Consider the following 13,650-nt stretch of genomic DNA (forward strand, 5'->3'; position numbering starts at 1 on the left):
CCGCTTATCCTGTTCTACAGGGTCACAGGCAAGCTGGAGCCTATCCCAGCTGACTATGGGCGAGAGGTGGAGTACATCCTGGACAAGTTGCCAGGTCATCACAGGGCTGATACATCGAGACAAACAACCATTCACACTCACATTCACACCTACGATCAATTTAGAGCCACCAATTATCCTAACCTGCATGTCTTTGGACTGCAGGGGAAACTGGAGCACCCAGAGGAAACCCACACAGACACAGGGAGAACACGCAAACTCCACACAGAAAGGCCCCTCTCAGCCACTGGGCTTGAACCTAGAACCTTCTTGCTGTGAGGCAACAGTGCTAACCATTACACCACTATGCCACCCTGTATGCAAACTTGTACTTTTCCAAATCCACAAAGCACATGCAGACTGGTTTGGCAAATTCCCATGGACCTTTCAGTACCCTTGTGAAGATAAAATTTTGTTCTAGTGTTCCTGAAACAGGACAAAAACCACATTATTCTTCCTGAATCTGAGGTTTGACGAATGGATAGACTCTCTTCTCCAGCACCTAAGCATAGACCTTTCCAGGGAGACTGAGGAGTGTGATTTCCCTAATGTTGGACACACCATTCAGTCCTCTTTCTTAAAAAGGCAGACCACCACCCTACTAATCCAGAGGCACTGTACCTGACCTCTACACAATGTTGAAGAGGCATGTCAACCAAGACAGCCCAACAACATCCAGAGCCTTAAAGAACTCAAGGGGAATCTGGCTCCAAGGCAGGGCCCAAATATCCCTGTTGTGGGCAAGGTATTATGCTTCCTATGATCCAGTGAATCACATTTAGCCTGGCCCCTCACCTTGGACCAATGAGCAAGTCGGCCTTGAGTAAGTTGCCCCCAAAAACATAGCTCTAAGGATTACTTGGGCACTCAAATCCCTCCAACTTGACAAGGAGGTGATTCATGGAGGGGATAGAAGTGGATATAATTATAATATTTCGCAAATATTTAAATAGTTTGTGATCCCATAACCAAAAATATTGTCTTTCTATAATAATTAAATTATAATCTGTTGTATACTCTGATAAAACTATCCTATTCTATTCTTTTCTATTTGATTTCATTTTCAATTTCTTCAGGAAATCTTCATGGTAATCCACTGAGTATGCAAATTATTCAAATTAGATGACATTTTCTGATGACTTCTTATGACTTTTAGAGCATACATTATTTACTTTCACCTGAAAATAGTTTGAAACAAAGAGGTCATCCCTGGCTTGCTCATAAGGACAACACCACCTGCCTGTGCAATGATGCCTCCCTTCAAAATGTGTTCAACAGCTTCTATGCAAGGTTTCAGGCACAGAACGGTGTGACAATGAGGAAGACCATCCCTCCTCCCAATGACCAGGTGCTGCGTCTGACCACAGCTGTGAGGAAAACAATATGCAGAGTTAACCCATGGAAGGCTGCTGGACCAGGCAAGATCCCCAGTAAAGTGCTCAGAGGATGTGCGGACCAGCTGCCAGATATTCTCACTGACATCTTCAACATCTTCCTGAGCAATACCATTGTTCCAAAGTGCTTCAAGACCAGTACCATCATCCCAGTGCTGAAGAAGTCTTCAGTGTCCTGCCTCAATGACTACCATCCCGTTGCACTCACAACCATCATTATGAAGTACATTGAGAGGCTCATCATGAGGCACATAAAGACCCTGCTGCCTCCCTCACTGGACCCCCTGCAGTTTGCACATCGCTGTACTTGGTCAACAGATGACGCCATACCAATCACCTTTCATCTGGCCCTTAGTCACTTGGTCAAGAAGGACACATACATATGAATGCTGTTCATAGACTTCAGTTGAGCATTCAACATAATAATCCCTCAGCAGCTAATTGGAAAGCTGAGCTGGCTGGGCCTGAACACCTCCCTCTGCAAAGGGATCCTGGATTTCCTGACTGAGAGACCTCAGTCAGTCCAGATTGGAAGCAGAACTTCCAGCACCATCAAACTGTCCACTGCCCCCCCCCCCCAGGGCTGTGTGCTTAGTCCACTGCTGTTCACTCTGCTGACTCATGACTGTGCAGCAACTCACTGCTCGAATCACATAATCAAGTTTGCCAATGGCATGACTGTGGTGGGTCTTATCAGTAAGAACGATGATGCGGCATACAGAGTCAACAACATGTCTCTGAACATGGACAAAACCAAAGAGATGGTTTTTGACTTCAGAAGAGCACAGAGTGACCACTCTACTCTGTACATCAACAGCCTACTCATAGAGAATATCAAGAGCACTGAATTCCTTGGTGTTCATCTAGCAGAGAACCTCACCTGGTCCCTCAACACCAGCTCCATAGTCAAAAAAGTCCAACAGCATCTCTACTTCCTACAGAGGCTGAGGAAAACCCATTTCCTATCACCCATCCTCACAATATTCTAGAGAGGGACGATTGAGAGCATTCTGAGCAGCTGCATCAAGGTCTGGTTTGGGAATTGAACCGTCTCAGATCACAAGACCCTACAGCAGATAGTGAGGACAGCTGAGAAGATAATCGGAGTCTCTCTTCCCTCTATCACAGACATTTACACCACATGCTGCATCTGGAAAGCCACCAGCATTGTGGCTGACCCCACACACCCGTCACACAATCTCTTCACCCTCCTGCCATCTGGAAAAAGGTACCAAAGTATTCGGGCCTTCACAGCCAGACTCTGTAACAGTTTCTTTCCACATGGCATTAGACTCCTGAACTCTGAGGGACTGGACTGATTCTCACGGACTGTTGAATACACCAATCCCACTGCAATCTTTGCACAGTGAACAATAATGCACTATTACTTACCAATGTTTATAATGCTTCTCACACACACACACACACACACACACACACACACACACACACACACACACACACAAGTTATTCTATTTTATATATACTACCCCAATATACACACTTAACTTTCTGCGCAGTAACAGTAGCAGGTTAGCAATACTGGAACTGGTTGGCAATATACTGTTTGTGCTAGTTGTCGTTTTTGCACTGTTCTTGTTGTCTGCACTTTATGTTGTTTGTGTAATTTATTGTCTGCAATGTTTGCACTCACTGCACACTTGCACTTTATGTTGTTATATGTAGATTTGTAGCCCTGTGATGTTTAATGTAGCATCATGGTCCTGGAGAAACATCATTTCATTTTAACTGTACATGGTTGAAATGACAATAAAAAAGCATTGACCTTGACCTTGAAGAGATGTGAATCTATATATGGATTTCTGTAAAAGGGGAAGCTATGGCTTAATGGTTAGAGGAGTAGCTTTAGGACCAAAAGGTTGCTGGTTTAATTCCATGGACCAGCAGGAATGGCTGAAGTGCCCTTCAGCAAGGCACCTAACCCCCAGCTGCTCCCCAGGCTGCTCTGGGTATGTTGTACGTTGCTCTTGATAAAAGCGTCTGCTAAATGCCTGTAATGTAATGCAAAGCTGGTTTGTGACAATGTGCATATTTAAAACATCAATGCAAATACAATTTAATTAAAATTAATGAAACCTCTTGATTTTCATTGATCAACGCAAAGCTAGTGGAATAAGAATTTTATTTTGTGTGTGCTTGACCTTCAGGCTCAGTATGCAGACTTTGTGTGCAACTTGTGCGTGACAGCTAGCATGCTGATCGTTATCTCTTTCTCACCCAAACACCTTTTGCTCCTGTTAACCACAAGCAGCATATTTAGCACTGAGGGTAGTTTTGTTTTTCATCATGGCCTGCTATGTTTCCCCGGATGTTCAGACCTTTAGTTCCCATACTCTTTATAAATGTTGATCACTTTCTTTCTTGTTTTAACAGAATTGCTGATTTGAAATCCATTAAGTTAAACTATCAGGTTATTCTGATTTACTTCTTTCACCTACTTTCATATAAAGCAATGCTAAGAACACAATTATCATCAATTCTAAGAAGTATTAATGATTACGTGCTTGTTTTATTAAAGTAATGAGTTTTCTCCATGTATTTATTGTGTGTGATTGTTTGCAGTATTCTTATACATGGGATGTGAGTTTGGGTATGAAGTGTACTGCTCAGTTCTGTAAACACAACAGCTGGGTTTCCTGTGGAAGAAGTGTTTTTTCCCCTCTGAGGCACATTTCATTGCCAACAAACTGACCACCACCCACTCACCCACCCACACACACACACTGAAACCCCAGACTCCCACGCCTCTAATCAGATAATAAAACCACTGCCATGGTGATATTTGCATTCATACGATTCTGTTCACATCGTGCTTGTCATCCTTATCATCATCATCATCATCATCATCACCATCATCATCACCATCAGCAGTCATGATCTTCCCTTTTCTCCTGCTGGGTCTTGCCTGCCTTCAGTCATTCACAATGGCCAACAGTAAGATAAAGTCCATCTTTTGAATTTCTTATCTATTTTCATTTGTATTATTGTCTGTATTTGCTGAATCCAACTTCAACTGGTGCATTACTGTTTTGCACTTAATTGGGATTGTTGTGAATTCTGATTCCTAAAATTGCCAGTTTTGTTTTTCAATATCACAATCTTGAAAGAAGAATTATAAAAAATAACTAATCTTTCAGGCATGACTTTTTTTTTTCTTGCTCATTCAGGTGTCTGTTGTTGAATTCTGTAAAAACATACCAGGTTGCTTAAAAGGCATAACGTTACCAATGAACGTGTGTTTGTACATCTGTTCATTTAGTATTTCAGATCAAATCAAATGTTATTGGTCACACACAAATACACAGTATGAAATAAGTCACTTACATAGAAATATGATACTATTATCATGTAAATATGAAATATGTAAAAGATAGAAGGCTATACCATAGGTATTAAAAAAGGCAACTAGACTTGCTTGAAATTATTGAAGACGTTTCACCTCTCATCTGAAAGGCTTCTTCAGTTCTGTCTGACTAGTGGGGAGTTCCAGGTACTCTCCTTGGGTTTGCTTTTGGTTCACTAGAGGATAAATACGTGGAACATGTTTTCCGTTTCCGGTTGAGAGTACGCCATGCGCATTCTGGCTGCCACTTCTCACAGGAGCTTTTTATTTTATTGTATATTCCCTTTTGTTTTTCTTTTTTATGTTTGTGTAGTTTGATGGTCTGCTGGTTGTGGTGTAGCTCTGGACCCAGTTTTGGGCATAGGTTCCCTCCAGGCCTTGATTTGTCGTTAGTGATGCCTGTGCTCCTTGCTATGGACTGCAGTGAGCTCGCTGCTCTTTTAGCATTGCGGTTGTCCAGCGATCTTTGTGGTGATGCTTTTGTGCTTGGTACGGTGTTCCCAGTGATGTTGCCTGGTGGTATCATGGTGGCTGAGGAGGCAGTAAGGCATATACCAGTGCCCTGTGTGGTGGTGCGTCTGTGCTCGCTTTGTGGAGCCATGGCACAGTGTTCTGAGCAATGTTTCCTGGCGATGTTGTGGCGGCTGTGCAGGTGGTGTGGGATTTATCTTTGTGTGCCTTTTGGTAGGACTGTGGCAGGTACACCACTGGAATGACATCCTAACCTTTTTTTGATGGATTTTTTTCCTAATTGTAAACTGAGACCGGTCTCAAGACCACTTTTTGAAGATTTTGGTCTCATGTTGGAATTGACCACATTTTTACTCGTACGTTTGAAAAAACTAAGTGCATTTGTATTCCTCATTATTGTCAGGAATTTGGTGTTGAGTTGCATGTAAGTGCAGGGAGGTTTTATTTACAAATACACTATGTACAGACAAACCGTGAGGCAAGGTCAGAGGAATGAAACTTTGACAAATGAAACTGAAACAAAGTAATAAACAGAACCAGAGTCATAAACCATAGTATGTAAACATGGCTCAGAACAAACATGAACACTGATAATCAAAGCAATACTTTGCAATGTGTTGGTGCTGGCAGCATCCTTTTTTAAGCTGATTGCACTCCAAATCAGCAACAGGTGTGTGCAATGATCCAGTTGTCCCAGGACCATGTGCTCTGTATGCATGGACATGAGCAGGGCAGTCAAACTGCACCAAGTTCGAGTGTGTGAAGGTGTGACAGAATTACCCCCAAAGACCTCCCTCCAGGAGCTAAAGTCCTCTTTGGGCTGCCTCAGAATAAAGGGCCCGCCATGAGAAAACATTCACTCAGAGCTTCACTCTGGCTCTGGTGGATGTGGCACTGGAACCTGGGCTTAGGCAGGGGCTTGGGCTCAGGCCGGGCCTTGAACTGGGGCAAGAGGATGGATGGGGGCTCAGGCAAAGACACTGGCTTGGATGTGAACTCAGACATGGATTCAGGCAGAAATGTGAGCTCAGACATAGATTTGGGCTCAGGCTTTGATATGGACTTGGGCTCCAGACTGTGCTCCAAACAGGGCATGGACTCATGCTTGGGCTCTGGACTGGGCTTGGGTCCCAGACAGGACATGAACTTGGGCTCCAGATGGGACTTGGACTTGGGCATAGACATAGGCTTGAGCATGGACATGGACCCTGATATTAGCATGGGCATGATTTTGAACATGGGTATGGGCTCAGGCATCAGCATGGACATAGGCTCAGGCATGATTCTGGGCTTGAGCATAGGCCCTGGTGTTTTGGCATGAATTTGAACATGGGCATGGACCCTGGCATCACCATGGACTCCGGCATCAGCATGGGCATGGACTCAGGCAGGAGTCTGGGCTTGAGCATGGGTATGGATCTTGGCATTGGCATAAATTTGAACATTGGCATGGACACAGGCATTGGCATGTCCATGGACTCTGACCTTGACATGGACTTAAATCTTGGCATGAGCACTGGTGTTAACATGGGCATGAAGATGAGCTTGCAACTTGGTATGGGCACCAGAGAGATGATATTCTCCCTGAAGCTCAGTGGCAGAGTGAAAAGCTTGCCCCCATTGAACCCTGGCAGCAAAGCGATGAAATCTTCAAAGCCTACAGGCTATTGAACCCTGGCTACAGACTCAACACCTGAGCGCATTCATTGCTATCTCAGGTGACTTTAATCATGTTAATTTGAACAAAACACTTCCCACTTTCACCCAATTTGTGAACTGTCCGACCAGAGAGGGAAGAACAATAGACCTGCTGTATGCTAATGTTAAAGAGGCTTACAGCTCTTCCCCCCTCCCCCCACTGGGCAGGTTAGACCACAACCTGATTTACCTCTCCCCCTGCTACAGTATGTGCCTCTGGTGAAGAGACTGCCCACCACATCAAAGATGGTGAGGAGATGGACAGATGAGGCCAACGAGACACTGCAGGGACGCTTTGAGGTGACGGACTGGCAGACACTGTGTAAGCCCCACGGAGATGACATTGATGGGCTCACAGAGTGCATCACGGGATACATCAAATTCTGTGCGGACACCATTGTCCCAGCTAGGACTGTCAGCTGTTACCCCAACAACAAGCCATGTGTAACGAAGGACATCAAAGCCCTCTTAAATGAGAAGAAGAGGGCTTTCAGAGCCGGCAACAAGGAGGAGGTGCAAGGAGTACAGTGTGAACTGAGCGCAACGATCAGGGAGGCCAAGGAAAAGTACAGGAGGAAGGAGGAAGTTGGAGTGGAAACTCCAACAGAACAACATGAGAGAGGTATGGAGTGGAATGAAAAACATCACTGGTTACAAACCAAACAGCAGTGAAGGAGTGGATGGCAATGTGGAAAGGGTGAAGGAGCTGAATCTTTACTTCAACAGATTCGATGGGGTGATCCCAACCCACCACCACCACTCTTCTGCAGGATGGCTACAACCACACACTTCACATTATCTCCCCTCCCCCGCCTCTTCTTGCCCAACCTCATTCCCATTTCAGGACCTCGCTTGCACCTCCTCAACAGACCCCCTGGCTGAGCAACCCCTCCCAGGAAACACCTTCATCCCTCCCCCACCCGTCACCTCTACACTGATTGTCAGCGAGGAGCAAGTGAGAAAACAGCTGAAGAGACTCCATGCAGGAAAATCAGCAGGCTCAGATGGTGTTAGCCCCAGGGCCCTGAAGACCTGCACCCTCCAGCTAAGTGGAGTACTTCAGCATGTCTTCAACATGAGCCTGGGTCTTCAGAGGGTCCCTGTGCTGCGGAAGACATCATGCTCTGTCCCTGTACCGAAGAAGCCGCGTCCCAGTGACCTCAAAGACTACAGGCCCATGGCATTGACATCACACATCATGAAGACCCTAGAGAGACTCATCCTGGAGCAGATCCGGCCGATGGTCCAACCACTTCTTGACCCCCTTCAGTTCACCTACCAGCCCCATCTTGGAGTAGAGGATGCAATCATCTACCTGCTCAACCAAGTCTATGGCCACCTGAACAAGCCAGCCAGCACTGTGAAGATCATGTTTTTTTTTTATTTCTCTGGTGCTTTTGACACCATCCGGCCGGCTCTGTCAGATGAGAAGTTGACAGTGATGCAGGTGGACGCCCCACTGGTGTCCTGGATTGTAGATTATTTGACTGGCAGACCACAATATGTGTGTTTGCAGTGCTGTGTGTCAGACAGAGTGATCAGCAACACTGGGGCTCCACAAGGGACTGTCCTTTCTCCTTTCCTTTTCACTCTCTACATCACTGATTTCAGCTACTGCAAGGAGACCTGCCACCTCCAGAAATTTTCTGATGACTCTGCCAAAGTTATGAGGTTGTTGTGGGGTACTGAGACTAGACTAAATAACAAAAGTAAATGATTCAGACATCCCGAGTCTCCCGGATGCCCTGGGAGTCTCCTGTATTTAGATAGTGGCCCTTGCACGCCTGCGAGTGATATAAAATTTCCCCTAAGTCGTTTTTTTTTTCATTCACACTAAAGAAGCTATCATTTTAAAGACAAAATGATTTGATGATGAGCGAGATAGAGGTCGTCTGTTAAGGTATACGTCTGCAAAAATACTACACGGGACTGATCACACTCTCTCTTTCTCCCCGTCTCACACTCTCAAATTTCACTTGTGAGTGGGAGAAGCGGCCAGAACCAGTGGCAGAGACAGCGTGAGTGAGTGACGGCAAGACGGGGGGAGCGACGGAGAGAGTGTGAGCATCGGTCCCGTGTCATAGCTATTTTTGCAGTACATAGCTATTGTTAATATGTGAATTGATGGTGTGAGATGTAAACAAGTAATGCAAATAATAGTGTAGATTGATGAGATGTAAATAACTATTGCTAATATGTGAATTGATGGTGTATATTGTGAATAAGTTTTACAAATTACAGTGTAGATTGATGGTGAAACATAGGCTTAAACTTTGACAGTCACATGAAAGCAATCACTAAATCGGCATTTTATCACCTAAAAAAACATTTCCAAACTAAAAGGACTTACAGTATGTCAAAAAATGATCTGGAAAAACTTATACATGCCTTCATCTCTAGTAGGGTTGACTACTGCAATGGCCTTTTCACAGGCCTGCCAAAAAAGACCATCAAACGACTTCAGGTGATTCAAAATGCAGCGGCTAGGGTTCTCACACGAACAAAAAGAACAGAGCACATTACTCCAATTCTAAGGTCCCTTCACTGGCTTCCAGTAAGCTACAGAATTGACTTTAAAGCATTGCTGCTGGTGTACAAATCTCTAAATGGTACAGGGCCCAATTACCTCTCTGATATGTTGCAGCGGCCTAACCCAATCAGATCTACCAGAACGCAGCAGCAAAATTTACTGGTAAAACCTGTTGTTAAAACAAAGTGTGGTGAAGCAGCTTGTAGCTACTATGCAGTAGAGCTATGGAACCAACTCCCAGAGGACATTAAAAATGCTCCTGCTGTTGGCAGCTTCAAATCTAGACTAAAGACCAAGCTGTTCTCAGATGCTTTCTGCTAACTGATAAATATCGTCATCTTTACATGTTTTAAACTTTACTTAACTTTTATTCCATTTTATTCTGCTGTTTTTTTACTGAACTTTTACTTCATTTTATTACTTTATTTCTAGTATTGTTTAATTCTTATATTATTTTTATTTTTCTCTCTTCTTCCCCCTTTATTTTATGTAATTTTATTTTCTATCGTTTACTGTTTTGCGTTTACCTCTGTAAAGCACATTGAACTGCCACTGTGTATGGAATGCGCTATATAAATAAACTTGCCTTGCCTTGCCTTAATAAGTTACCAATATGTGCATTGATGTGAGATATAAATAAGTAGGCCATAAGCTGATAAAATATGTATTAAACCGATGGTGTGATAAATAAAAATGTTTTGAGAGATATTGACCACTGTGAGTGAAGAAGGGCTCCCCTTCCTTACAAAAGCCAATTTAACCACTGGTAATACATATCTTATGGCATTTTCAATTCACTGCGACAGTTTACTGCAGGTGCTGTGGATGAACAACGAAATGCTTCTGTACATGCACAGCAGAAAACTCTCATTGAATCTTCACATCAGCTCCAATGTACGGTATGACGTCATGTTGTCTTGACAACCATTCAATATCGTAAACCAAATTCAACGCTCATTCTCCACTGGGTAACGTGATATAATACATGTATGATAAGCGATATGCTAACAATATTGCATGCTATCAAACCAAATCAATGAAACCTGCTAGAAGGGAATAGAACATATGTTTTTATTCCATCAAAAAAGTGGCCTGTATGGATAATAATTCAGCAATATCACACAAGCAAGAGTGCTGTTGTAGTGAATATCAGCATGGCTGTGAAACACCATCACTAATATTTCCTTTTTTCCTGATATTAGAAAGGTAATGCATGTGCTTGTATTTTAAGTCAAAATTTAAAACCTCATATTTTATTTCCCTGAGGGAACCCGCCCAAAGGGATCAATAAAGTTCTATCTAATCTAATCTAAGATCAAAGCACTGAAGGTGTTGGAACACTTGTTTTGTTAGGATATTCATTCATTCATTCATTCATTCATTATTCTTCTTCTCCCATCTATCATCACAAATCTCACAAATCATAGGTTCAGAGAGGGACCAAGCAGTCACTGATGGAATTTCACTCAAATTTGCCACCAGGGGGCACTATTCATGTTTGTGCACCCAAAAACTTCTTGGAAAAGAAAGTGCACCACGATTTTTTTTTTTCCGGTTGATTCTTTTCTCAAATTCTATAAAAATGTGCTTTTTGCACCATATCATCGTGTTGTAGTACTCCAGTCTGCTCTCAAGACCACTTTTTGAAGGTCTCTGTGTCGTCTTTGGAAAGAACTGTATTTTTTTACTCTGTCTTGTCTCGGTCTTAGGGCCTCTGCATGCTCTTGCGACAAGGCTTTCACAGATAGCTTTTCGCAGACAGTTGTAATTTATCGTTGAGCGGGGAGTAATAGGCGTGCGCGATGTTATTCACCGCCACAACGCAAGGGGGCGCAAAGTCACGAAATCGCTAGGAGTAGTTGGTGGGTGTGGTTAGTGGAGCATTTATCCTCCAGTTACTTATAATGACTAGAACTGGAGTCGTATAGATGTACGTACTTCCTCACTTCCTTGATCAACCGCTCTTCGTGCTGCTCCATCTTCGCTCATGTTTTTAAAAATGGCGGTCATGAAAACAAACCAAACCGGGAAAGTAGGGAAGCAGAAGTGCGTGTACAGTAGATGTAGAGTGGACCAATCAGAGCCCTCTTGTCTGCGACGCTGTCTGCGGTGGTCACAAATTTTGGGAGGTGCGCGCAGAGCGTCTGGGGGGGGGGGGGGGGGCTTCGCAGACGCCATCTGCGACGCCATCTGTGAGGACTGGGTTGTCAGCATAAATTGGCCTTTAGACATAGCAGACTCGGGATTTTATTTCAAGACTGGTGAAGACCACAACTGTGGGGATTTCACTCAGTTGCCTGTGCATTACTGTGATTGGATGTAAAACTCCCTGCTTCAGATGTAACCAAAAACATGACTTATTGCTAATTTGAAATTTTTCTTATTGGTAAACACACACACACACACATTATATACACTGTATTAACATTCCCAGGTGAAATATACAGTAAAAGGTAAAAATGATGGTAGCATGAGAGTATACTCATGCTTCCCTCTTCCCGCACCCCCCACCCCAAAATAAATAAGTTACACCACCATGCCAAATACGTATGGCACGGTGGTGTAGTGGTTAGCGCTGTCGCCTCACAGCAAGAAGGTCCGGGTTCGAGCCCCGTGGCCGGTGAGGGCCTTTCTGTGTGGAGTTTGCATGTTCTCCCCGTGTCCACGTGGGTTTCCTCCGGATGCTCCGGTTTCCCCCACAGTCCAAAGACATGCAGGTTAGGTTAACTGGTGACTCTAAATTGACCGTAGGTGTGAGTGTGAATGGTTGTCTGTGTGTCAGCCCTGTGATGACCTGGCGACTTGTCCAGGGTGTACCCCGCCTTTCGCCCGTAGTCAGCTGGGATAGGCTCCAGCTTGCCTGTGACCCTGTAGAACAGGATAAAGCGAATAGAGATAATGTATATATATATATATATATATATATATATATTATGGAATATAATTTATTTATTTTGGGGTGGGGGGTGCGGGAAGAGGGAAGCATGAGTATACTCTCATACTACCATCATTTTTACCTTTTACTGTATGTTTCACCTGGAAATGTTAATACAGTGTACATAATCAGTCTTTCAGCATCACTGATAAAGTAAAGTTCTATTCTAAAAGGTGGATTAAAGGCTTATCACATACATCCTTTCCAAGTAAAACATACATACAAAAAGCATAAAATGTCGGGTATACACAAAGATAAGTCCATACTTTCAATACATGAATCACTGTTTTCACACAGATGCAAAAGGAGCAGAAGAATGCTGTTTCATATTTGCCAAGGATGTAATCCTTGTGAGAATCATTCAAGACTACAGGGAAACAAGGGCTGACTGTTCATATCATGGAGTCATGTAAGCTTTCACCACATAATCTTTATTTTTATTCATTTCAGAATAACAGTTGTGTTAAATTGTAACTTAGCGTCCTGATCCTGAGAACTGCAGTTCTTCTGGATATTCTGAAAATGTATTTTGTGTTGTTGTTAACCCAGATTTTCTCATCTCCTACAGTTTTTCCTTATTTAATGGTCGCAGGGTGTGTGGCAACCCCAGTCTGAAGTGGGTGCAACGAGCAATGAAGAAAATTGACCAACAGCAGTTAGGAAATTCAACTGCACCAAGGGAATAAATCTTAATTATATTTTCTGCAATGCGCCTTTCATCCATCTATAGTTTGTTGCTTTGCACAGAGGTATAAATATCATCTTTGAACATAAACATTTGCTTTAATGATTTTGGCACTATATCACTGATTTGAAATGCAGGCTGTTGGCATAAATTCATTTTATTTGTTCCATACTTCATTAAAGTACATTTGTATTCCTCATTATCATCATTTTTCTGTTAAATAAACTCATATTTAAAAAAAAAATCTTGTTTGTATATAATGACACTTTAATAGCTACGTGAATATTAAAAAAGAAACAGATTTGCTTCTTGATAAAGAAAGTGTTAAAGAAGCACTCTTTTATGAGACCTGTTCAACATTTCAATGAGTTTATGAATATTCAGAAAACAAAGTTGGATCACTATGTGCAATTCCATGTTACACATACAGCAGTATATAATCAGGATCAAGGTTCACTTTAGAAACATCCTGTCATTCATTCCATGGATATGTTTAAACAGTTAGTATATTAAATACTGTTACAAACACTGTGA

At 43.0% G+C, this 13,650-nt stretch overlaps 1 protein-coding gene across 1 annotated transcript; it reads left to right on the plus strand.

The window, feature by feature from the left end:
* Positions 1-4,269: 4,269 nt before the first annotated feature.
* Positions 4,270-13,258, plus strand: LOC132882802 (C-C motif chemokine 3-like). Its single transcript, XM_060915921.1, has 3 exons — positions 4,270-4,388; positions 12,729-12,840; positions 13,000-13,258. The coding sequence occupies exons 1-3, from the start codon at positions 4,328-4,330 to the stop codon at positions 13,115-13,117; spliced, it is 291 nt and encodes a 96-aa protein (XP_060771904.1). The 5' UTR covers positions 4,270-4,327; the 3' UTR covers positions 13,118-13,258.
* The last annotated feature ends 392 nt before the right edge of the window (positions 13,259-13,650 follow it).

This window comes from Neoarius graeffei, chromosome 1, assembly GCF_027579695.1.
Source record: "Neoarius graeffei isolate fNeoGra1 chromosome 1, fNeoGra1.pri, whole genome shotgun sequence".
NCBI classification, from domain to species: Eukaryota; Metazoa; Chordata; class Actinopteri; order Siluriformes; family Ariidae; genus Neoarius; species Neoarius graeffei.